Raw genomic sequence first — 26,619 nt, 5'->3', positions numbered from 1 at the left:
TAAAATGAATGGTTATATGCTAGACATGGAAAACTGGGATGCACTCCATGCCATGATGTTCAGAATTTAGGTCTCACTTTTGTCACTACTTTCACCCCTGGAGACAACTGTAATGATTGAGTTACTTAAGCCAGATCTGAACTCATATGTGATAAGGAAGTTGATAAAAGTTATGAAAAGTTGCATAGAAAGTGGTTACACACATCTGCAGATGTCATAATGGGATAGCTCAGGGAAGATTTATCAGGAATCCATGCAAATATCCTCATGCCTGTATGGATAGCTGCTGGGCTTGGGAGGAGACCTTATTTCTGATCCTTCTAGAGGTACTAAGGACCTGATTTAATGAAATATCAGTGGACAGAAATGCCCTCCTTGAAATGACACCGAAACCCACTCATAATAGAATACTTCAACTTTTTACAGTGGAGGTGTCTCTGATTGTAATCCTAAATTCAACATCTTTACATCCTACAAACAAAACTAACTAAAATATCAGAGAAACATTTTCTATAACAAAGCATAAAGCAGGGGGAGAGAAAACACAATATGTTGGGATGAGCAGTTGAAGAATGAGCATGAGATATAACCCTGGGATTTATTTAGTATGAAAATTGATCTGTGACATGAAGAAAAGAAAAGATGGGCATGAGGTAAAGTCAGATCAAAAACCTAAAACAAAATAAAACGTTGCACTCCTGTGCATTAAACAATAATGTCCTAAAACGACTTGGCATCTGGATTGATGTGGAATCAAAGTCAAGATGAGAAGCAACTATTTTATTTTTAGATTAAATTGGACATTTTCACTTGATTTTTTTGTATTCTAAAGATAAAGAAATGACAAAATCTTAAGGGCATTACGTTATATAACTTCAACACCATAAAGCAACAAATTACATTTCATTAATTGCTTGATGATATTCTTATAAGAACTCAAGTTAACACACACACTACATTGAGTAGCTTCTCCTTACATATTACAAACATGAACTCTATTGTTCATGTGCACTTCATTCATATTTTGGAGTTGTTTTTTGCATTGCACCTTTTTCTTCCCCACTGGACTTGTTTTTTTGTTTGTTTTGTTTTTGTTTTTTGCTACTATGATTTTGGGACCATTTTGTTCTGGATGCTGCTAAAATCTTTCTGGCAACCAGCCATTTTCTGGTCACGGTTCTGCTGGAACAACAACCCTTCTGATTTTCAAGCCTTTATTCACATTTTTTTTTATCTTTGTCCCTTGCTATCCTCAAATTGAATAGCCTAATTTAAATCTAAATGCCTTAATATCATTTTCCAGAGTGCTGCTTGGAGTCACTGTTTTGGAGAGACCATCACAAAGACTTGATCTGAATCCTATCAAGCCTTAATGGGCAAAGCTGAAAATGCATGTGTGACCCAGTCAGCACACAAACAAGGTTCAGGTACACAAGTTCTGTCAGGAGAAATGGGCCAAAATTCCTGCCAACTACTTTGAGAAGCTTGTGGAAGGAAAACAAATACATTTGACCCAAGTCATACAGTATAAGGGCTATGGTACCAATACTAATGAAGTGTATTTAAACTTTTGACTTTTGAAGAAATAAATCAAAATAACCTCAAAAAATTCTCTCTCATTTTCTGGCATTTGGCAATTAGGAAAAACTCTCTGTAATCCTACTTGACCTAAGAGCAGAAAAGTTTATTCTGATTTCACATCAGACAGTGTGAAAAAAATTCATGTCTTTTTATATGGTGTTTGCTAACTGTGGTTTCAGCTGTAGATGGGCCTAATTGGATTGTTTTTGAACTATTGATTTGTATTTTTTTTTTCATCAAATGTCGCAAACCGCGGTTCCATTTAATTATTAGTAATAACACCATATCAGTAGCTTGCAACTGTAAAATAGAAAAATGATGGTCCTCGTTATTTTTAATCAGCTGTGGATCTTCAGACTCTAAAGCTGTGATTTGGAACTGGCCTTTTAATTAAACTAATGATCAATATGGGTTTGGTTCTCCTCTGCATAGGAAAGGAAGAATATGCTCATAGTTCTTGACAATGGACATTAGTTTGACAATTAATTTAGCAGTATATGTACTGGTTGTTAAGATGGGTGCTAGCTATGACAATAAATGGGAAGTTAAAGTCCTGCACGATGATTAATCGTATGCAGACAAGGCGGGGGAAAAATGGACACAAGCGATCTCATTATATATTTGAACCTCCATCTTGCACTCATGATAACACGATGCGCATCTCATCCTTCCTAGACAGCAGAAAAATGGGACTGATAATGAGGATTTGCCGACACAAATACTGTGCATCACAAATCGGTAGGACTGAAACCTCTCAGAATGTGAAGGGTTTCTCATGAGGATCTCTGTTAGTTAAACAGAAGAGGCAGTCAGAGCCAGCACTCTGCACAGTCACACACATGCACTCCCCTGCCTCACTTGAAAAATGTTTAAATCACGTCCTTATGTTTACAGCTATGTAAGCACATCTTGATCCGTTACAGTACATTGTGTGACGGAAGCTTGGCTGCAGACCATGGAAGTGGGAGGCAAAACAAAATTTCTAACGCTACAAAAGGAAAGCAGACTGGCCAAACAAAGATACATGAGAAAACTGAGGTAATCATAAAATGTTTACTGTGTGGACTGGAAATTCATCAAAAGTTAAAGTAATGTGAAAGAAATGAAAAAACAAAAATCTCTTTTTTTTTTTTTTACAGGAAATCTCAAACTGCCCTGAGAGCACAAACAGCTCAGGAAACCACCTTAATCCATCGCTCCGTGCTGGATTATTGCTCCAATCTCTTTTCACTCTCCACAAAGAGAGAGAGAGAGAGAAGAAATAAAAACTTAGTGTAGATTTTCAGACTATTGAACTAACTGGCTATTGAAGCACAAAAGTACAGTCTCAACAAAATGGACACAAGCCTTACAAAGGGTCATATTAACTATTTATAACCACAGTCCACAGTGACATCTGGAGCACAGATACGGTGTTTGTAAAAGTAGAAGTAGATTTTGCATCTGTGCGTGCCAGTTTATACATAAGCATTCAAATATTTTTGTTATAGCCACGTGTCATCTGGTTCAGTGTTACTTTAAAGTGAAACATTACGTTGGAGGTAAAGGGAAAGCGTTGGGCGAATACATATGGCAGATCTTGTGTCAGTCTGGGTGGGCAGTGCAGAGTGATGGATTTATGAGGGCTGTCCTGTTTTTTTTTTTTTAATGTTAGTTTTGATCACTAACAGCCTTTTCTATACGGCAATTTCTCAAAGAACTCTGGGTAAAAATAGAGCAGAAGCTAAATGAACCAAGTGCAAAATCAAAGAAGAATTATAAATGAAGGATCTTCACAATTCTAACATCTAAAACAGAAGAAATTAAGGGGATATGGTGCAGATTTTAAAGTAATGGGATTCCCCTGAATGTGTATTGGCAACAAAAGTGTGGAATTCACAAATTTCAGTGGATGCTATTCCGTGTTTATGGATCATTTAACAATCTGGCCATGGAATTTGAACTGTCCCCCGACGAGTGCAAAGATAAATATTAGTCAAAATAATCATAAATGGGTTTATGCAGGCAGTTTGACTCTTTGCACAGAGTGACTCAGTGCAGAAAGTATGGAGTACTGTTGCATTAAGCAATGTTCTCATAGTTCTTTGTTGTGATATTACAGAAGAAGCTGCTTAAATACCACAGTGGTGCACATGTGCAGGATAAGTGTGGGAGCAACAGTGACCTGCACACATGTACAGAGTTACATCTCTCTTTTAGGAGTACATTGGGTCAGCCCTTGAAAGAACTTGTTAGAACAGTTTAAGTTTTGCTTCCTTTGTAATGTGTTGCCGTTAAAGCAAGACTTGTAGCTGCAGGTCTAGAATGAAGAATGTTTTACTTGAAGTACTTCTTGATATAACAGAAAATATTTCTATGTGCCCATGACTCCTCCTTGCAGCGTTATAATTATAGTACCACTTCTAGTTTAACCAGTATGAAATGACTTAATCGTACGTGCAGTTTAAGTCAAGATAGTGCAGCTATGTTATCTTAAACAATTTGAAAAGTCATCTGAATTTAAGTCAAATCAAGCAAATAAAATCTGTGATGGTTTTAGAGAAACAGTGCTGCAAAATGTGACCCTGCAGATGTATAAAAAAAACCTCTCACATTCATAAAACTCTTAGATTTCAGCCCCATAAACACAGCACCTATGGTCTTAACCATTGTGTTTCAGCTTTTCTCTGATGACTGATAAGATCAAATAATCATGAAAACATTCAGATATCACATATAATTTAATCAAATTGCAAATTGTTTTCCAAGTTTGTTTAAACCGTATCTCCATCGATTGTCAAAGTGTTCATATTTGAAATAAGACAGCGATGCGCCAAGGCTATTGACGCAATCTCTGGTAAAAAGTTACTGTCCTGAAGCTCTGGGACATTGCCATCATGTTTCTAAATCATTCATCTCTCCCACATTCCAGCACCTAATGAATGTTATTTTTTATATTATATTTTTTTTAAAAGAATCTCTTACTTCCATTTGTGGTGGATCCCAGCATCCAGCCCAAACAATCTAATTTGGCACAATTTATTCCTTCTTTTTTATCATAGCTCCCCTGTTATATAAGCCTTTCTACACAAGGCCCTGCCAAGAGAAGCACTGCTTTGACAGCTTTTCAGCTTAGGCATTTGTTCCACAAATTCTGTATAAAGGCTCTCCACCCAGCGGACCAAATATGCTGGAGGGCGAGGTGCAGTTGAAGTTTAACTTAGGTGTGTGAAGACTTATGGACTGTGAACAGATGCTGTCACTCCCCCCTCTGGATCTGTCTCACTGTTCCATTACATTAAGGGTCAACTCTTTCCCCCTCAAGCTGTCAGTAAATAGGCAACTTGAGTGATTTAGAAGCTGAACTGGAAGTCCAGTCCAGAAGGGTGGGACTGTGGAAAGGTCACTTGCCTACCTGTCAGGGCCTCAGCAGTGGAGGAAGAGGGAGAAAGTGACCACAGGGTCAGACAGTAACACTATATGAAGATACATTTGATAGGCCACGCGATACTTGTAAACAAGTATAAATAAGTCATTTGTTTTCTGGCATGCGCAAGTATCTCGTTTCACTGTGTCCAAAAATGCAAAGATAAGTTTCGGTGCATTTCATATGTATCTATTCATATATAAATTCATAATAAATATTCATACATTTATTTCTTTTTTTATATAAAAGAGACAGGATTTCCTTCTATCTCTTCTTCTTCTGCTGCCTCCATTTCTGCTCTATCCCAGGATTGTCCGCTCAACATCGACATCTGGTGTTTAGTTGAGTGACTGCAACGAGTATAAATCAGAGAGATAAACGGTCACACTGCCACGCTGATGCTGCCAATCCTTTATTCCATTCCATTGCTATTTCCAGCCTTAACTTGTTTACTTTTTAGTCATGTGAAAGACTTAAAAAATATCTTTGTTGCCACAACCTGTGATTCTTCAGTGTTTATTTCACACAACCAGCTGGTCTCCAGATTCAGTTCTAAATATTGAAACATGTCCGACTGACTGCAGCTGAGGTGTGGCTCCCCCCCACACACAATCAGATTTTTGTACCAGAAAGGCATGGCTATTAGTGATGGATGATGGGAGACTCTGGCAAACTGGAAATCGTGGGAAAAATCTGGTGAAAACAATGTTGCAGAGTCTAATGAATTTAATATAGCAGAGGCAAAAGGAGAAATAAGTAGAAAAAAGCAAAAGCAATGCTGACTGGATGTACAGGGTAGAGCATCTGATACATTTAACTGTAAAGTTTGGAGCCCGAGCGGATGGATGCTGAATAAGCTAAAGTTTACAGGTCAACCTTTGGAAGAACAAAAAAAATGAATATTTTCTGATTCAAGAACAAGCAATATAAATATCTTTGTGTATGGAAATCATTTGAAAAGCATTAGTTTTTGTTTTTTTCATTGCTCAGTGGCTCTGCAGTTCCCATTGTTGCAATTGTGTGACAAAAACTGAATAGTTTTGTCCTCAGCCTCTTGTCGTCACCCTTTCTTGCCACAACTTCTTGGTGACATTTTTGGCCCCCTGTCCAGGCGAAGTGTATTGTGTGATTGGTCAGAACTAACATGTTGGTTAGTGTGGAAAACAGCTTCAAGTACTCTTCCAGACTTCCAGAGACGGTTTTTCAGAGAGCAGGGTGGATAGTTTTAAGGAACAATTGTCCGAGGCCTTGAAGAAGGGCCAACTGTTGGACCAAAACACTGAGCTCCCCCTGCTCTGTTCTGGTCAGAAGCTCTTTTTTTTGGCTTCCAATAACACGGAAAGTATCTGACGTCCTGCAGCTCGTCAGTCACTATTTCCTCCTTCTTCTCCAAACTTGTGAACTCATAGTAGTTGTTCTTCTTTCCACGATCACTGTGTTTACTACACTGTTGTAAACCACACATCATGATAAAGTACCTTGATGGACAGTGCAACGGGAAGGGTTTCACAGAAGCTAGGCTCAGTGGGGTGTATGCTAAAACTAATGTCCTGCAACCACGTGAGCGTGCATCAACTGTGGCATCGATCCGACCGTGCTGGGTCCTTCAGATCTGATGAATCTCTTTGTTCCATAATGTTATTTTGGCAAAGAATGGCAATTGTTTGTCATTGTAAAAAACAAAAAAACAACAAAACAAAAAAAAAAACACTGTTATAATTTATAAGAACACCGCAAATGTCCAAAATGACACACAGATAATAAAGAAACAACAGCAACATATAGTTTTTACATGTGTATGTGTAGGAAAGTATTAAAAATGGATATTGTCCACTGCTTACAATTGACTCATAACAGAGCTGTTTGCGTGTTACAGAACTCCAGTAAGTCTACCCCCTGGAGAAATGTCACAGAGATATTCTCCAGCTGTTCAGAACTGGAAACAGTTTAACCAGGACTTGCTTTTAAACAGAACTGGAGGCGCGTAGCTCACCTTTGATCAGTTTGCAACGATGCAGTACGTAGGTGATTAATCCCCTCTAAACTACATACAAAATAATTACCTTTCTACTCATAATCTATTAAATAACAAAAAATAATAATAATAATAAATCGGGTAGCCGTTTTAAAAATCAGGTACTTAATGTTTTTCTATCCCCCAAGCTCCTTTCAAAAAGAAAGAACAAAAAAAATCAAAACTCCAAATTTAAGCTGGGAAAAAATACATTGTCCCTGTTCGTGATTTAAAACAAGAAAATACTCACATTGGAGTTGAGTCGATTTTATGCAGCCGCTTTCATGTGATTAACCCAATTTGAACTGACGGTAAAGATACAGTCCGCCTATCCTCAGTGCGATCCGTGTTAGTGTGGGCAAACGGCGAAACGGGCTGCGACGTCACGTCAGGAGCGTCTCCATCAGACTGCGCGCTCCGAGGTCTGCCGCGCGCAGCTCGGAGGGGAGGCGGAGAGAGCGCGAGGCGGGGAGGGCGCAAGGAGCAGCGTAGGAAGAACAAGCGGAACATCTAATAATAATGTGGGAGATTTCCGTGAATGGGTTTCATGTTTGAAATGCATTCTTTCACCGAGAATCAGACAGAGTTTGATGCTGCTTCTCCAAACCGTTAGGCTGTCGTGTTGGTGAATATTTTAAAAGTAAATACGCACAAAAATGAAGGTAAATAAATCTGCGTTTACTGTTTTTCATAACGAACCCATCTACTCACACTGAAAAGTATTGGATGAGAAAAGGGGTGCTTGTTAAAGTTTATTTGGGGAGACGCTTTCTCATACTGGTCCAGTTTTTATCCCTGGTGAGCTCCAGCAGACTTTATTAGCTGAACACTGAGAGAGTATGCGGTACATCAGAGTTTGCCATAGACTAGTTCACAAAGCAAAGGAAGCCTGATCTGAAGAATTATGTTCAGGTGCAAAGGCATTTGCTAAAGAGGTTTGGTCAATATCCTGCCCCAAACTATGCAACCAGCGTGTTAAAAGAAGACAAATTTAGAGTTTTGATTTGGAAACAGTAAGGACAAATAAGATAATTTGATTTATATTGCACATTTTCAGCAACAAGGCAGTTCAAAGTGTTTCACATGAATTAGAAGGAAATACAAACAAAACAACAAAGCCAAAAGAAAGACAAAAAGGTAAAAGTATAAAAAAAATATTGGTTTGATAAGAATACGTTATCCATAATTTATAAACTAGTAGGGAAAGTGGGGAGAAACTTCAAAAATGTAACATATACCAAATGTTCCTGTTTTTCTACTTTATTCCTAGAGACAGCTCACAAGCTGTTATTCTGCTGAACTTGCCCATCTTTATGAGATACCTATATTTCATTGTTACTTGAAGACTCAATACATGATAATAAGGGCAGCTTAGATATATTTTTCATTACTTTTCATTGGGAATGCACAATATATCAGCACATCAGTGTTGGCCAACATTGGTCATTTTTAAACAAACTGTTATCAGTCCGATAAATAAAACTACATTGATATGAACAGCCAATATTTATTTTCATCTCGATGCCATCTGTTTCTGCTAGTTCCTTTTAAAGTTTTCAGAATGGTAGAGAAATATTTTATTTATAATATAACATTATATTTATAATATATGATCGGCAAACATCGGTTTTCGGCCACAGCAGCATTATTAATATCGGATATTGATATCAACCCAAATTTTCATTTTGGTGCAGTTCTACTTGTCATCAGTCTTACTCAAAAATGTGTTAAAATTGGTCAGGTGTAGGCCCATGCTCACGCATGTTATTACATTAATTAAACTGTATCCACTGGTCAAAACAACAGTGCAATTCCCACATCTTGTGGCAAAGAATCCGACTCTCAGATGTTTTTATTTTACTTGAGTGGATGATCAAATATTCCTCCCATGCCCTGAATGATCTCCAACTACGCACATTATTTTTGACATCAGGCATGAATTTCTGCTAAAGAGTAGCAAACTCAAATACATTCTTGTCTTATCAGCAAATATAGATTTGGCACAGACAGAAAAGCTGTCTTGCAAAAAATGGAAACCTTGGAGTGCACATCCCACATAATACAGGCCTCTCAAGTCGATGACACGTTTCCTCTTCTTTACAGGAAGGAAATTAATTCCCTTGTCTCTAGCGGACTCTACACCCATTTGTCATGACATCTGGTTCTTGCAGGGAGTAAACAGAAAAATAAAGGAAGATGAAATGAAATGTTAAAAGCCGCCGCCATATAAATCTTTGGAGCTCCAACCATTTGTGGCTTTAAAGAGGCAAAATGATTCCTTTCACACACGTGAAAGAGCGCGCCCTGGGAATCTGCTGCTGCTAAATAAAGATAAGTCACATTTGAATAAACTTGCCTCGCTTTAGAGTGTATCCATGTGCATGAGAGCATGAGTGTAATTGCTGTCAGTTCTCGGTAAATTGATTGGGATCCCAGTTGCGCGTCTCTGGGTGTTAACAGTCGCTGAATTTGTTTTGATCGTCGTGGATGTTTCGCAGGTTTTCATTCTGAATGAATCTAAAGGTTACGCCAAACGTTTTCCGGCCACATCAGATATTTTGGATTTCCCTATGTGAAACTTTGCTTCAGAGAGTCAAGCATAAATATAAGAATATTTATATTGTTCTCAATTAATTTGATTGTTTTCTTCACGTTTTGCTAGTCCAGAGATAAAGCAGTAACCTTTTAAGGTTGGTGATTGTTCAGTTGCTGTTCCTTGTGTGCGGATCTCCAGTCTGGAAGGCGGTAGGATCTATAAGTTGCAACGACTCGCATAAAGCCTTAGACAGAGTCATTCTGGTTGATCTCAACATGTAATAAAACTATAGGGAGACTTTTATTTGTTGGAGAAGCTGTCTTTCAAGTCTGACCTTGGAAAAAGAGGTTCCAGGGATGGATTTTCCATGCAACGACTTAAAATAGAGGTTTTCCAGGTAAGAAACCCAGAGCCTAAAGGAGAGCTTCAACGAGGAAGCAACCAGTCTGTCCACCAACTAGAGAATGTTACGTGAGCACTAGATCCTCTAAAACATGTGTCAAACTCAAGGCCAAGTTCGGCCCACCATAACTTTTTATGTGGCTATGTTTTTATTCTTTTATGTGAGATTCATTTCCTAGTACCCAGTGTACTCTCCTTTGCCCCCTGTGTTACTTTCTCTCTCTATACACCTTTTCTCCTCTCACTCCCGGCTGGTACCTCCTGTTATATCCCGTTATTTCCCCGTCAGTACCTTGCCGGCTTTATGTTCCTGGTTCGTGTTTTTCTTCTGCTCTGGCTCCCTCATTTCCCTGTGATTTTTGTATATCTTTGTTCATCAGTTTTCATCACCTACTTGCTGCCTCTCCTCGTCTGCATTTGGATCCACTTTAAAACCCGACAACCCTGTCAAACACTTACTGTTATAACTAAAGATAATGATGGCTATATGTAGTATTTACACAGTGGTAACAAACAATAGAGCACAACACACTTTTTAGATTTTTATTTGCATCCTTTGTCCTTTGCTTGTCAGCCTCTCACGTAAAATCCTTCCAAAGCACACAGAGGTTTGAGGTCATAACGAGACAAAATGTGAACAGTTTCACAACCTAATCTGTTTTTTTCTCAAAGACTCCAAAGTAACTGAGGTGGTGAGGAAGATTCCTGCATGTTTGCACGCTGCGTAACTTCAATTCGACTTTGCACAAGAAATTCTATACTCTTAAGCATAGCGCACAAACAATCTCGCTGCTGATTGCCCAGATTTCAACACGCTGCCTGACCTGTCACCAAATCCCTGAGCAGTTTCTCCACCAGCCTTGCGGTTCTTGACTCTCACAAAGCGTGTTATTAACAACTCTCTGTCTGTGTTGTTAGCAGGCTGCTAAACTCTTTGTGCTCCTCTGTTATTAGCGCCGATGACCTTCAAATGCATTCGGTGTGAAGCAACACTTCTGGCAGAGTTAGGAAGAGGGAGGATAAAATCATACATGGAGCCGCTGAGGGAAAGCCTAATCACAAACTGAAAGAGATTTACTCTCTGACCACAGAGTATGTCAAAACCCAGATTTACCCAATTGTTATGACACCCTGATAATAAAGCTCCTTCGTGTTACAGTGGGGTGAGAACTGCAGTAAAATATCCAGCAGCTCAAGGCTGAACATATTAATGGGTCGACTGTACATTGGTTTTCAGATTGAGCATTCAAGAACCAGTCTTTAGTTTAGGAATTCAACATAAAGGTTTAGTGGATTCAAGCATCTGGATTTCCCCTTCATTTCACCCACTGACTCAAGCCTCTTCCTTGGAAAATCAGCTTTTATGTGCTGCTCAGCTCCTCTGCCAGAGCTCATGTAATCATAAGCGTGTCTGCCTTGGCCCGCGTCCACAGAATACAACACATGGAGTCAAAAGGTTTGTGAGGGAAGGGGAAACATGGATTGGACCGGCTTAAATAGCACGGCATGCCGCAGATTAATTGAAGACACCATTTGCAGAGAACATGCATTTTCCAGACTTTCTTGTGCAAACTTTTTTCCAAAAAAAGTTCCCTGAAAAAAGAAACTCCTTCTCAAGTTTCTAAATCACATTCAGTACTACTCCGGTCTATTTATACTGAGATAAATCAGGTTTTATCCTAGAAATGTGCTTCCCCTTTACAGAGACATTTCAGCTATCGCACCATAATTGGTCTATTAAAAAGGATGTTATAAACAATGCATAAAAAAGTCAATACAGCTGGGTAAAGATGACCTGAAGAAATCAGAGTATTGACTTGATTTGACAGCAAAACAAAATATAAGGGCTTAAGTTTTACAATCCTGTTAAAATAGCTTTAATTTGACACAAATGCCTTATTTGTCGGCTAAGGAGCACATTTATTTAGGAAAAAAATATAAAAACAGAGAAACATCTGCATAAATGTTTTCATTCCTGGTCGAACTCTACGCTTTATGCGCACTTTGACTGAAAAACCATGTCCAGTCCTCTTTTGTGGCAGTTTATCCACATAATAAACAGGGAATTAACAAGATTTGCCTTGCAAAGATTTTCTAAATATGTCAAATGGTGAGGTTATTTCTTGTCCATAGCGCTGCTTAGGTTACTCTGGATTTTCAGACGAATTTTTGCTCTGAACTCAGGACTGGTCGTTACAAACCTTAGCTTTTTTAGCATTGTGTTGATGATTTGGATGGACATCTTAACTCTTTCTGTGGTGCTAAGGGTGTGCACTCTCATGAAAACTTGCTACAGAAGCTCCTTTTTTGTCTTTCTCTGTTTTTAAACCTCTTAACCCCAGCAACAACATGACACTTTGAAAGTGGAAATACTTTTGATATTATCTGTCTTTTTTTTGCTGACAGTTTTTGTGTGCAGACATTTGAGAATCTCTGCATGGTGTCATCATAATACAGAAACAGGAATGTTTACTTGATGCTAACGTGGTGATTTCATTTTGGTGCATTTTTTCTTGTAAATGCCAAAATGAAGATAGACTGTAGGCAATACGAAAGGAGTGTTTGGATTTGGAAGGATACACATTTGGCTTTAGGGAGGTGAACTGCTGTTGCTTTAATGTGGTTCTTCTGAAAAATGCTTATAATAAACAGTTTATTGAGGTTTATTATATTACAGATGCTACAGAGCTTAGCTTCTGTCTCAGTTTGCAATGCTAACCCCATTTAATCACTTTCTATAGCTGACCAACAAACCATTACAAGTTGATGCTTTTGAGCCTGAAATGCTGCCTGGCACTGAAGGAATCAGTTTTATCTCCTGCTGCTTTGACTGCTCCCCTGCTGTGCTGGGGGTATGCATGAGATGAGCCACAAACATCTCAGAGGGATGTCAAAAACTTTAACAGGAAATCTGCAAAGTCTGACGGATATGCTTTTACTCTAAAGATACCCATGTCCTTCTGTCTGTCTGCATTACAACCATTCATTCAAAGAGCAAGACAGGTCGATATAAAAGAGTTCAGATTTGTTTGAAAGCTGGCAAGAGCTGACATGCTAAAGTAAAAACCTGGGCTGACGTGTTGAAAAACGAAAACAAGAGAGAATAAAGGCCAGGATGCTTTTTAGAAACATGCCTTATTTCATAAACTGGCCTCAATAACCCAAGTAATACGGCATGGTGAAGTTAGTGTTTTCTCGCCCTAATAAGAGCACAAACAGCAGGACAATGCAGCCCACGTACTGCACGGTACAGAGAGAAAGAGTCAGACTTTTAAATATGCGGCAGAGGCGTAGGAGCAAAAATCTGAACCGTTGCCATCTTGGTTTGTAGAACAAATCTAAGTGATGGTGCCACCGTCTGCTCTACAGTCTGCACCAATGTACACAAATTAGTTTATATCATTTACAGTTCTCTGTTGTATGTACGACACGCGGATGCGTTTTCATGCTGCTTTTACATGAGGAACTTGCAGTTTATGTATTTCTTCCCTTTTTAGGTCAGGTTGCAATGACAAAGGTAATGTTTCCATGACAACAGAGTGAAAAACCCTCTGAAGAGGAACATTGAATTCACCGAGTTGCTGTTTTATCCACCACTGTCACGTACATGTTTAGAAAAGTTGTCGTCTTGCAGTTGGAAGGTGACGCCCTGGGCAAGGCTCTTAACCCCAAGATGTCTACCAATGTGTGTATCCAAGTGTAGATGTGTGTGCTTTTGAGAGTACGAATGGTCAATGTGATTTCTCATGAGGCTCATTTGTTAGGTTGAAAGTACGATTTGAAAATTACACATAAGCAGGTCTTAAAGATACCTTTCATTAAGTCTACATTTAGCATTAAAAATGTTTTTTTATTGGTCTGAGATAATATTTTAATATTACTGTTATCCGCCATGAGCAGAAAATCATCAAAAGTGGAAAGCTGTTTGTCAATGAGTTCATTTGTAAACTGTAATCTGGCATTTTGTTGCTTTTGAACTAATGGTTTCTTCTGCTTCTCTGAGAGTACGGAAGATCCTGAGTGCCCCCAACAAGCCAGAACATTGTAATTTTTATTATTCATAAATGTTCAAATTAGTGACCGCAGTTGCTCCATTATTATGGGGAAACAAAAGTGTCACATAATAAGCTCTAATTCTGCATGGTTTTTTTTTCTTGCATTGATTCAATATTTGTCAAAATTGTGTATTTAAGAAGCAAGTTAATGTGGGAGTATCAATAAAGTCTGTTAATGCAGCCTTAAGACTTGATATTTACCTGATCTTTGTTATAAAGTAGGTGATAGGTTTTACTCTTGGCTTCCCTCAGTGCGGACCGCAGCAGGTTAAAAGTTTTGGGTTTGCACAATTCTAGGGACCCAAAGGGCCAATCGAGCCAGACTCTTTTCCCGGTATTTACATGCAGCTTTAAACTTTATTCACCCTTTCACTCCAAAGCACTTCTACTCTTCTCTCCGTACAACTTTCTGCTTGCCTGTGACCTGTGATCCTCCGTGGAGAAGAGCCCAGTCCCTGTGGACCACCGCAGCTGAAGATAACATCCACACATACCAGGAAATCCTCTGCTTGCTTTTATTTATTCAAGCCTGCAACTCGGGTAAGTACAGAGAACGGGGGCTACAGATGGAATTTTCCTCCCATGCGCTGGCGACTCAGACGCACTTACAAAAAAAACAAAAAAAAACATAAAACATATACACAAACACACCCACACGCATGCATGCATCACAGACCCGGTAGTGACCTTGTCTCTGCAGAGTCACTCAAACATGAATTTTAAACAAGCTAACCCTTTCCACCAAGACCATGGGACCCCGTCAAAAACACCGCAAAATTATTCATCGTATTGTCATGTCAGAGCTGCCTGAAGCCAAAGTACGGTGTGAGTTCCTCATGCTGGATTTCGAAGACTATTGATCAGGATGTCAAATCTTCTGCATTCCAGACTTTATGCAGTGAAAAATATCCCTGGACCAAAGGGGAGACATTTACATGCGCCGGTGTAAAACTGAGAGCGCCGTCAGAGGGATACTATATATTTGCTGCTTTGCTGATTCTGTGAGTTGGTGAGCTTTTGCAAAGACGGTATGCGAAAGCACGTATGGGTTGATACAAATAGAGACAGTCAGGAATGTAGGAGAGAAATAGGAGAGAAATGGTGGGGGGGAAATGAATGCTAGCTCCTCAGTGACATGAAGACGTGTAGAGTTTTGACAGAAGTGAGAAAATTCCTTCCAATTTAAAGCTTCTTGACACCCATCTAACAATCAGAGTGATATCAGGAGACTTTTGTCTGCCCTCCAGAAACAGTACCTCCATCAGTAGGATGTTCACCTTCTCAACATACAGAGAAAGGTGCCTTCCTAGACCAGAGAGTCAAACAAATGAAAGCACAACACACTGCCAAAATGTCAGCTAATGATGCTGGCTGACAGGTTTGAAATCAGCCGATCCTCTCCTGATGGACAACATGGATCAACGTTGCTCTCTTGTTGTCGGTCTTACTCTGTTGGCTTGTTGGGTAAAATGTTGCATCAGTCAAACAAAGCGTGAGTGGAGTAATATGGTGTCTTGCAGAATGTCTTCCTAAACTTTTCCACATGTTTTAAATGTTGCTAAAGCGCACTTTAATGTATTTAATTGGAATTGCATACAATATAATAATGCTGTTAATTGACAGCATGAAAAACTGCACAAAAAAAAGCTCTACAAGTAAGCGTAGCATGTATTTGCAACCAGCACTTTTTAATCTGATACCCATAAATAAAATTTTTCGGAAGTCCCCTTAAGTTAGTTCAATCCAGTTTATGTATATATTGCCAGTTCACAAAGAATGTTGTCTCTTGGCACTTTGCAACAATTCCAAGTATTCAAGGAGGCATAAATACTCAATAAGGGTTTTTTACTATTTGATGTAATTAAATCCAGTAGTGAGTAATCACCAGCTGTTCTGTAAAGTCCTCAGTTGATCTGTTTGAGAAGATTTGTGCAACAACGTCATGAAGAACAAGAAGCTGTGTAAACATTTAAAACGGGATTAGGTTATATAAAATAACTTACACTTTGAACATCTCACAGAGGTCTCTTCAATCCGTTATTGGACAGTGGAAGGGTCATGGTGTAAATGTGCAAAGAGCTGGACCTAACAAGCATTTAAAAGCAAATACACAATAACCAAAACATAATAAAAAGGTTCAAGAGTCCATAAAATAAATCCTAAATCGATAGATCAAATCTCTTATAATGAGCATAATAAATCCTACATCACAAAGAACACAACTGTACTCCAGTTGTTTGTGAACACAGAGAAGAAAATGACATTTTTATATTCAAAGAAACAGCGACACTCTGTGGTTGTATCGTGGAAGTGACTTTATCCGGTGGTGGCCAAAGTGTTGCCTTTTGAGTGAAGCTCAAACCAACAAATATAAATCTTATTCTAGGTGGTTTTTCAGACTTTAAAGAGTTTAAAGAAACAAGTTTCGCAAATTCTACAACTTTATAGTGCTTAAAAGAAAAAATGTAAAAGATATTTTAGTTTTTTTTCTTTTTGAGTGTCAGAAAGCACATCTTACAGCTGGATTAAAGAAACAAGAAAGGAGGCTACATCTAAAGCTGAAATGGTGTTTAAAACCTGAGTACTTGTGTGCTGTCTTGTGCAGCCTCTCTCTTTGAAAAGTCAAAAATGTCAACATTGAAGATATGTATGGATTTTAAGGTTGTTTTGTGCATTTCTTATTCCATAGTGCTATTTTTTTTTATTTTGTTTGGTTTGGTTTTGGCCCAAGGTATGTTAAGAAAAACAATCTCCTGCTGCATCACATCACCGCCTATAGCCTGAACTGCTGATACAGGGCAGGATGGATCCAAACTTTCATGTTATTTATGCCAAATTTTGACCAAAGCCACAGCAGAAATCCTGACTCATCAGACAAAGTGACCTTTTTCTAATGTGTTATTGTTAAATTTTAGTTAGGCTGTATGAACAGTAGCCTCACATTTTTTTTTCCCATTTACTCTTTTCCTGATCACTGATATGAAATATGGTTATATGTGAAAATCCCATTAGGTCAGCAGTTTTTGAAATACTCCTTCCAACTCATGTGTCACCAACATCCATCCTCAATTAAAAGTCACCTAAATCCCTCCCTGCCACTTTAATGTTGGGTTTGAACATCTGCAAATCTTCTTCAGAATATGTGGATGTTTGAATGAAGAAAGTTGCTGCTATTTCATTGGATAATTCACAACTCCTGTTAATAGGCAAGTGTACGTTCCAAAACCTGACAAAGAAATGTTTGGATAACTCACAGAAAAGTACGAATTTTCTCTTGAATGGTGAGTGCCGGGCTGCACATTTGCAGTGAAAAGGTCATGGATTCAAATCCTGGTCTGGCAGCCTTCTATGTGGAGCCTACATATAAATTGGTATTATATACAAGTGTATGGACTCTTGTTTATCCTGACTGTGTGTATTGACTTGTAATGGGAGTGTTGATCCCACGTCTGGCCCAGTAACCACTGGAGATAGACACTCCTCCCGATCCACAGGTCTGTGCAGCTAAGCCCAGAGAATAGACCTTTCATGTGAACTATTAGATCTCCTTTCACAAGTTATTATGTCTAATACTGAAAAAAGTAAGTAAAAAATCAGCCCCACAAATAAGACAATTAGATCTTAGACAAGGTCAGCCATGCAAAGTATCATCATTATGTCTTTTTTACCTAAATGTTTTTCAAGGTCTTTCCAGAACAGCAGCTTGTTTTTGAAATGTTCTTACGGTGTATTAAGCAGACACACACACACACACACACACATGCAAGCATGTTTTTACTGTTCTATGAAAAGTTACATTTATGTCATTTAGTTTAACTCGAACATGTCAGTTTTCAAAATATAGACAGATATGCCTCAGTTGGAGCAATAAAACAAAAGAAGGGGGATTTGTTAGCAACTACAGATGGAGAGGCTTTTGTGAAAACTAAGAACTCAGATTGGTTCATATTTCAACTCAAATACATCATCACGATTTTCATCTAATTAAATCCTTAATCAACACATTTAAATATCCTGGATGTGTAACTGTACATCAATGAAACCTTAAAAGGTTAGCATACCATGAACAATTAATATTTTCTGTACTGAAAATATTTTCCCAAAAATAAAAAAAGAAAAGATTTCAAACAATGACTTGGCTCAAAGTCTGAGTCAGCTTCATTTATTTTATGTCAGTTAAAGTAAGGTTGAACGAATCCACTTGGCATAAAGGGATGCAAGAGCCCCCTAGTGGATGAAAGAGGAACACCACCAGCTGTGTGGAAAATCACACTCCCAGAGCTGAAGTTGGAGAAAGTTTGGTGGAAGACGCCGGAGCCTGAGCTGCAGGACGGTGGGTTTGGACTGACATTGACCAGGGAGCTGGAGCCGGTCTGTAAGGTGCTGTCCGCCCCGGGGTTCTGTTTTTTCCACTTGGTCCTCCGGTTCTGGAACCAGATTTTCACCTGCGTTTCCGTCAAACTCAGGGACAGAGCCAGGTTCAGTCTTTCGCACACGGACAGGTACCGAGTGGCGCGGAACTTGTTCTCCAGAGCCACCAGTTGCTCGTATGTGAACGCTGTTCTGGCGCGTCGCGGTTTGGCGCACGCCTGGTCAACACGTCGCCGCTTGTGCGGTGATGGGTCCCGCGGGGTGGCCACGGCTCTCCGGCCTGCGTCCTCACGCTCGCGTGAGGAACGTGTTAGAATGGGATCAGGAAGGACTGCTGGGTCTTCATCGCCTGTCTCTTCTCCTGTAAAGACAAAATAAGGTCAGCGCAGTGGCGCCACCAAGGGAGGAAAATGGGGGGGAAAGGACCCCCACATTGCAGGCCCAGCCAAAGAAAATATGTCCTATTTATATTGATTATCACACAAAAGACCACAGAGATTCTCAAAGGAAGGTCATAAAAAAATTAAACTTGCAAACAAGACATTAAATTTAAAAAAAGAGAGGCACAGTTGCACGTCCTATAATCAATAGATTTCTGTTGCATTATAACGTTTTGAGGTATAAAGGACATTGTTGTGATTTTTTATACCAACTCAAATTGTGTTGTTTTATCAAAAACAACAAGAACAAATTTGCCATGCGTGTTTCACTTTACTTTCATTTAACACAATCTTCACAATCACAATCAAGCAAAGTGGATTTGACTGGCCTTTCGCTTATAGAGCAAAGTTTTAAAGGCTGCCTTATACAGGAGCACCTCCAGAAGGTTGTCAGGTGGGCGCGACGTATCAGGGCCATTTGAAATGCAGTTCGGATCCTGAGACATCGGGGCCACAGTTCTCTCTCGAAAAGTTACATTTTCGTAAAACATAAATCTTTGTTTTTTTGTAAAAATAACCCATAAAATACTTTTACGAGTTCTTTGCCTACAAACTGAGTTTTTGAATGAATGTGAATCAAGAAAAATGAGCCCTACAACTAGAGTGAAGGACTGATGGAAAGAAATCTTTGGCTGAGGTAGTGACATTTTGCTGAAGTTTTGAAAATGAGTCTGACTTGGAACTTTTGCTCATTCTGTGTGAAAATGTTGCTCTAAAACAGAAAGAAACTGGATCTGCTCAGCGTCTTATAAATCTGATCCTTTCCTCATCTACATAGGTTCCCTTTCTTAGATTTTAAGCATGCAACACAATGTTCATCAAGCTCCCAAACCTTCATATTTCTTACTCCTTCATCTGCTAAAATAAATCGATATTCACAAATTTTTTTCAACTCATTTGCATTTGTTTTATCTTTATTTTTCACCGTTTCAGTACTTACTAAGTTGACTCTGACCATGCAAATTAATCTTTCAAATAAGCATTCTGATTGTACGTAAGAGTTTGTTTGTTTTTGTTGTTTTTTTTTTAATTTACAGGGGATTCTTAATATATAGTTGTTGTTTTTTTCCTTTTTAAATTTACTAAAAAAAATAATCAAAAACGTGCAAGGCTTCTGCAACAGCGATGAAAAACTTGGATTCAAATAATGGTGTGCGTGTGCCCCCCGTCCCCTTCCCCGTCCAGCTTTGTGGTGCTGAAGGACAGCTCTTAATAAGTTAGAAATCTGTCTAAACTTGACAAAAATGATTATACCGAGAAACTTCCATAAGTCTTTTTTTATGATAAATTTAACTACAATATCAAGGATTTTATTTTATTTATTTATTTATTTTTAATCTAAAAAATATTTGATTTGGGGTCAGAGGTCAGTGGAGCGTAAAGCTGCATTCAGAGGAGAAGGAAGAGTTGGTCACTAATCCTTAAATAATTTATAAAGCGCCCTGCGCTTCAAATGTCATGTTGCGGAAAGAAATCCCGTCTAAATCCAGCTCCGCCACCCCAGCCGTGACGTGCTAATGGAGTTTCATATTTGCTGCGGGGATCGATAAATGTCATCTATTTAAAAGGAAGTTTTAATCGAACGATATTTAGGATCAGACATGGATGGGGTTTGAGGTTTGTACCTGCAAGGTGCTGGAGGGAGATATGCAGGAAGCAGTAATGGGATATCGATCAAAGCGCGCAGAGGCATCCTCAATGGGACGATTTAAACAATTATCTGGCCTGCCTGTCCCGGTGCCAATCACAGGCGGGGGCTCTGGGAGCAAGCCTTTGTGGCTTCCCCCAAAGGAAACGCAGCTTTGGAAATTAAGGGAAGGTCATCCAGAGATGACAGCAAATCTGATACCAAATCACTTTCCTGCGTTTTAGGTTCAATTCATTTCAATTTGAAGAACCAAAAGGAAAAAAAAAACATTATTTTATTCATTTTAGTTTATTTTATGCGTTTTTAATTTACTAATTTTTTTGTGGAAACCTCTCCGTATTTTGAACTTAAAATAATATAATTGTTTGTGGAAAAAATGTGATGTTTTCTTTACCTGCATCTGTGCGCTCATCCCTGAAGTCTCTTGCCGCTGCGCTGGTCCAATCCAAACTCGTCCCCTCTGCATCCGGCACAGTTAACTTCTCCTTAGCGATGGGAAGTTCGTTTGCTCTTTTGCTGTTGAATTTGTTGGGATCCAATATATCAGCTATAGAAAAGGAAATCTTATGGCTAGACATCATTATCGCTCCACGGGTATAATCATCCTTGGATGCTTTTTTTTAAGACCTGGAATGTCGGAAAAGGCGGTTGCTGTGCGTAATTACGCGCATGGAGATGAGCTTATCGTTTCTTTTGGCAGCGGGCTTGCAGTGCTCAAACTTCATGTGGAGCGGGTTTTGGAGAGGTTCCTCCTCAGAATACAGACATCACTCCCCTCTGCTGCTGTCAGTCTGTCTCGCAGCGTGAATGAAATGACCAGTGCGCAGTCTTTAAAGGGGGTGAGCCCCGACTCATCCCCCCCCCAATTCTCTCAACCAGACACGTGACACAAACACTATTAGTGTTTCACACGACCACCTAATGGTCTCAAAGCGTCCAATGATAATCACCCATATCATTAAACCCAATAATTGACGAGCTGCATGTAAATTGGGCGCAGATGGCTCTTGATTCATTGGGAATCGTCCTGCCTTTGCACCTTTGACTCTTTTAACATGTTTTAATCGAGCAAAATTACTACATATATATATATTTATATATGTATATAGTACTGCAGTGTTTTTTATTTTGTACTGCAGTTGTAATAGTGTTAATTGCAAACTGTAAACTTTGCTTTTCCATACTTTGAAAATGAGGATTATTAATACTAACATGTCTTTGAAGTCCCATTAAGATCAGATAAACTTTTAAAGAAATTTCCAATATACCAGTCACACATATCCAAATTATAAATACACAATAAACAGTAAAACAGTTTTGCTATCCAAAACACAGTAACTTCGAAAGAAAAACACAGGAAGGTATCTGTAAAATTCTGAGTGGGTGTAAAAGGTTGTTTTTTTTGTTTTTGCTGAATGCATTTTTTTGTAGATTATTCCAGGATCATGGCACATGGCAGGAAAACATTGTTTCGCTCAAACCTTTCACATAGTATGTTCAAAACAGTTTTCATACCTGTTGAACCGTTTTATATTTTGTTATGGCTTACCTGCAAATTTCTGGAGTAGAAGGAAAGTTAGGGTTTTCAAAAATACATTTTTGTATATTCAAAATGTTCTGTTGTGAGAACCTAATGTCTTATGATCCTGAATGCGCTATTAATATATAATGAAGGCAGCTTCGTGCTGTGGGTTTGTTTTTCTTCAGCAGGTACGAGGAAAGCTGGACAGAACTGAGGTCCGTCACATTTGCAGGGTCAAATGTGACGGACTGCAGCAGACTTCATACTGAGATGAAGGTTGTAAGGTCAGCTGAAACACCAAACAAATTACAAATCACGGCACTCAGACCTGGACATACTTCATTTTCTTTATATGATTCACATGAAGAGGTTTTGACTTTCTTTATTTTTACAAAATGTATTTTATGTATTTGTCTATTTTGAGTCTTTGCTTCCATACATGAATGCCTCTTCACACTGCTTTCATGCACTTGACACAGTTTGCTGTGACCCTTTAAGGTTTAAATCTCTACTTATTTTTTCATTGTGTAATGTTTCATGGATAACAGGAACTAGCTATGGCTTTGCCTGAGTTGTCGTCAAACTCGAGCATAAATCATATTCTGCGTACCTCATTGTTTGTGGTATTTGTTTGAGTTGTTATGTATTTTTCTATGTTGTTATGTAAGCCATGGAAATCCAAAGAGCAAAATTTCTATATTTAATAATTGTGAAATAAAGAACAGGGCATTTACACATCCAACATCACAAAAGAAAGCGCACAAAGAGTGAAAGCGTTTCCACAGAACTAATGCAACCGATTACTTTTTTCTACAAATCCAATTGATTTAAATTCACAGCCAATCTGCTTCTACGTTTTTGTGATGAGAGTTCAGCACAAAGGGCCAGTGTGCTGTTTAAAACTGGATAACTGGCTATGGGTAAAATGGTGAAACCAGCACATAATCAATATCCTCAAGCAGGTGTCCAGTACAGATAAAACCTGATGCCTAAGACATTTTGAAGACTTGAAAGGTAATCCGCAGCAGCACAAATACGATAATTTGAAGCGATTGTTGGCCTTTTAAAATATTTTCAGTTAATTATCACTTTTCAGTTTAATTTATTTTAATCTAGACTGATTTTATTTAAAAGTTTTCTATTCCAAACTCTACAAAAACCCTACAGGACAATTTTGCTAACACACTGATGTGTAAAATGACTAGCAAAAGTTTTCTCATATTAGAATTGACTTTAAAATTATTTTTAAGTTTGTTTTTTGGGGGGTGGGGAGGGGGGTTGGTGCTTTCTTACCTCTCTGATTAATTTATTTTTTTAAATATGCACAGTGATCAAGGCTTACAGATAACAAAAAACCTAAAATTCATTGTCTCAGAAAATCAGAATATTAAAAAAAAAAAAAAAAACTTAATTGTTCGCCAAAATCAATCTATTTATGTCTTATCTGAGCATCTTTTTCATATTTGCTGTTCCCCCATGACTAACCTTGGCTTTATCTCAACAGTGGGCCTTCCCCCTCTTTTTTATTAAGGCCATATTTATATAAGTTATCTTGTCAAAAGCCTTTCCCTCATGAGCAGTGGATCTCTGCAGCTCCTCCAGAGTTAACACAGCTCTTTTGGCTCCTTCTCAGATCAATGCAGTCTCACTTCAGGTGTGCAGCCATGTCTTAGTAGGTTCAGATCAAGGTTGAGGATCAGATCGAGAAGAAAGCAGAAGTAAAAAAAAAGGAACTGTGTTTGCAGTTTGTGGCGGTGGAAACATGGAGGATGCAGCCATGTTTACAGGGTAATAGAAACCTCCCTCACAGTTTCCTGTCTTTGTGTGATTGCTCTGCTGCTGATCTACATGCGGCTTTCATTGCCCCCCCTGTCATTGTACAGTCTGTAGGTGCATAGTCAAACTTTTGTTGAAATCTCCACCAAAGGCCTGCCTGCATGCCACCATTTGCATGTCTATCACAGCTGCATGGGTATATTGTGGGCCCTCCAGATGAAAGGAGCCCGCTGCACGCTGGAGGTTTACAACTTCCTGCGAGAAAGCCCAGCGGCCGGACATCTGTTTGCGTGGGTCAGCGGGACAAAAGGACGAGCCCAGAGGACAAAGAGGCCTGCAGGTAGACTTCTGAGAGCAGGAACAGCAGCTCTGGGGTCTGCTTGAGCCGTAGAGAGACTTCAGAGAGGAGAGATCACTGTCAAACACAGCAGGGAGCCGAAGAGACACACTTCCATTCAGTGACCCCCCTCTGGGGTCAATAAAGTAGCCACTTCCCATGGATGCTGCTAAACATCGGATAATTTGTCTAATGGCAGGAGCAAGATTATGAGTCGCAGTCGTGCTCTCCAACTTTTGTCTTCATTGTTTTCTTGGGGCTCCAGCAGAGCCTCCTCCTCTCTCCTGTGAAATGGGGCTCAAACAAAAGAGCAACAGGAGCCAGGTCAATCATTAAGGAAGGATATTTCATCTGAAACAGGTAATTCTGCTGATTTTCTTTTTCATAGCGTAGCTATTTTCCGTTGTTCTTTTTTACCGTGTTTGACTGCCTTTGATAAGAGAGAGATGAACAGGAAATTTGTGTTTTGACAACAAACATTCTTCCAGTGAAGCCTGATGATTTTGGTGACTTTCCCTCTGCGTTTTCACTTCTAATTTCCCCCACACTTTGGAATGCGACCAAACATCTGGACCACTAATGACATTCCCATCAGCATCATCTGAACCTTATGTTTAGTGCTAAATAGGAAATGTTGCCATCGCATCAGACGGGAAGGACTTGCCAAGCCCAAACAGAACAAAGATGAAAACTCTACATTTATGCCACATTTCCCTGAGCCTGTCCTTCTAAAAAACTGACGATCTCCCCATCGATCATCACCAATCATCCGAGCATCACAGCAAAAAGGGCTGTGCTGCAAACTCAGCTTCCAGACCTTTCTGTGTGGAATATGGAAGCTCTTCTTGATGAGTTATAGGTTTCACTTGGTACTCTTGCAACATCCCAAAACACAAAAGGTAAAACTGACATTAGGACCAAGCATGTTTGGCCTTTTATTTTTGGTCTTCTTGGTCTTGGCTCTTTATTTTTGGGTCCTCATCTCATTTGGAGGTAGAAATGATTGACTGTTATATCTTAGCAAAAATAACTGAATCAAATTGATCCTCGATGCAGAGCTTATCCCATCCATTCCTCTTTTATGGGATGGTTTACTTCTACCAGAGACATTTAATGAGGCATTTGCAGCACAGACTGTACTGCTGTATTTATATTATGGCCTACTCAATCATGAGGAAGACTGCTGACTTCAGAGTTGTCCAGCGGGCCATCGCTGACAACATCCGCAAGAAAGGAAAGCCATAGGTTGTTTCCAAGATCGGAAAGTTGAGTGGAAGGAAAATGTGTATAACTGTGAGAAGGTTTTGAAGCAAAGCAGGTTCTGGAATCATAAGGCATAGACTTCAGATGGTGTCACTCAAACTTATTCAGGATAAGGGCAACAATGGTCACATTCCTTATTATGAATCTGACTGTGGACTTCAACCATCTCACCACTCTATTTTTTCTCAGAACTTGTTTCATGTTAAGGAGTTGTTTGATATAAAGTGTACTACACTTCCTCCCCATGTCCTGGATACATCCAGCTGCAGTATGTGAACCTCCACAATCTCTCTAAGGTGTTTTTCAAAGCAAAGCACCTTGAAAATTGCTTGTGCACATTTTTCAACCACACTTTTTTTCCTTCCACTCAACTTTCCATGATCACGCTTGCATGCAGCACGCTTTATGCAGGTTGTCAGTGACAGTTATCATGACTGCAGTCTCTCCAGTGATTGTTTTGGCCATAAAATAAAATAATCTTAAGTTTTTTTAAACTACTGAAATAAACTGCCTATTCATTGATAGTTAGATTAGATCTGCCAACATGCATTGTTTTTGAGGAGAATCTCTGTTTATTTCTCCATAGTGGGATGTTTATCTCTATTGAGATCTGTCTGGTTTGCCTTTTGTGAAGTCAGTGAAGCACTAAGCTCTGCAGTATCCTCACATCTCAAATTTTCCTTTAATTCTAAAGCAGATGTCATTGACGGGTGCTGCTTGAGATCAGAACAGCATCTTCGTCACAAGCGGCAGAGCTTGGATCCTGCTGCCAGGCTCCTTTTCCGTCAGACTCCTCTGTTTGTTCGACTCTGTTCGACAACAAGGTCAGCGGCGTTGCCCGGTAATTGTCCTAACGGCCCCGTACCTGTTGGGTGGAGGCGAGTAATGAGAGTTTTTCATTACAGGCGGGACGGGTGAGTGCGCCTGGCAGATGCTGACAGGCAGCAGATGTGTAAAAGTTGGTGGTGATTTGTAAAGGGGTCAACTGCATCACAGAGTAGATGGAGGGCAATGCAGGGTGGGGGTAAATTGTTCTGAGGGACACTGTCAGTCATGGTGCACCTCCTGTCACAACAAGGTAAAGGTCAGTTCAAACACTGCTGCTGTCAGCTAACGTTCCTCTGGTGTGTTCGTGTGGGCCTCTTTGTGCTGATAGATAAAGCTGTATACATCATTGCTCTATCAGTTTCTGACCTTTTTTTTTAGCATTTTCTTATCTCCGACTTTCATCAACATCAAACTTTTACTGGTTTCTTTTGTGTACAATG

General features: G+C 39.3%; 2 protein-coding genes across 2 annotated transcripts in view; both read right to left on the bottom strand.

The window, feature by feature from the left end:
• The window catches only part of LOC103133574 (carbohydrate sulfotransferase 15-like), an 18,972-nt gene extending 11,525 nt beyond the window's left edge, over nt 1-7,447 (bottom strand). Inside the window, exon 1 of the mRNA XM_007545372.2 lies at nt 7,252-7,447. The gene's annotated coding sequence lies outside the window, so the exon portion shown is untranslated. The remainder of the gene's footprint in view (nt 1-7,251) is intronic.
• Nucleotides 7,448-18,144: 10,697 nt separating this feature from the next.
• On the bottom strand, nt 18,145-21,034 carry nkx1.2la (NK1 transcription factor related 2-like,a). The gene is made up of 2 exons (XM_007545468.1): nt 20,848-21,034; nt 18,145-18,726 (listed from the first exon to the last, which is right to left on the bottom strand). Exons 1-2 carry the CDS (start codon nt 21,032-21,034, stop codon nt 18,167-18,169), a joined length of 747 nt encoding a protein of 248 aa, XP_007545530.1. The 3' UTR covers nt 18,145-18,166.
• Nucleotides 21,035-26,619: the final 5,585 nt, after the last annotated feature.

The sequence above is a fragment of the Poecilia formosa genome, unplaced genomic scaffold, assembly GCF_000485575.1.
Source record: "Poecilia formosa unplaced genomic scaffold, Poecilia_formosa-5.1.2 Scaffold12, whole genome shotgun sequence".
Taxonomy (NCBI): Eukaryota; Metazoa; Chordata; class Actinopteri; order Cyprinodontiformes; family Poeciliidae; genus Poecilia; species Poecilia formosa.
This window is presented reverse-complemented; position numbering and strand designations above follow the sequence as displayed.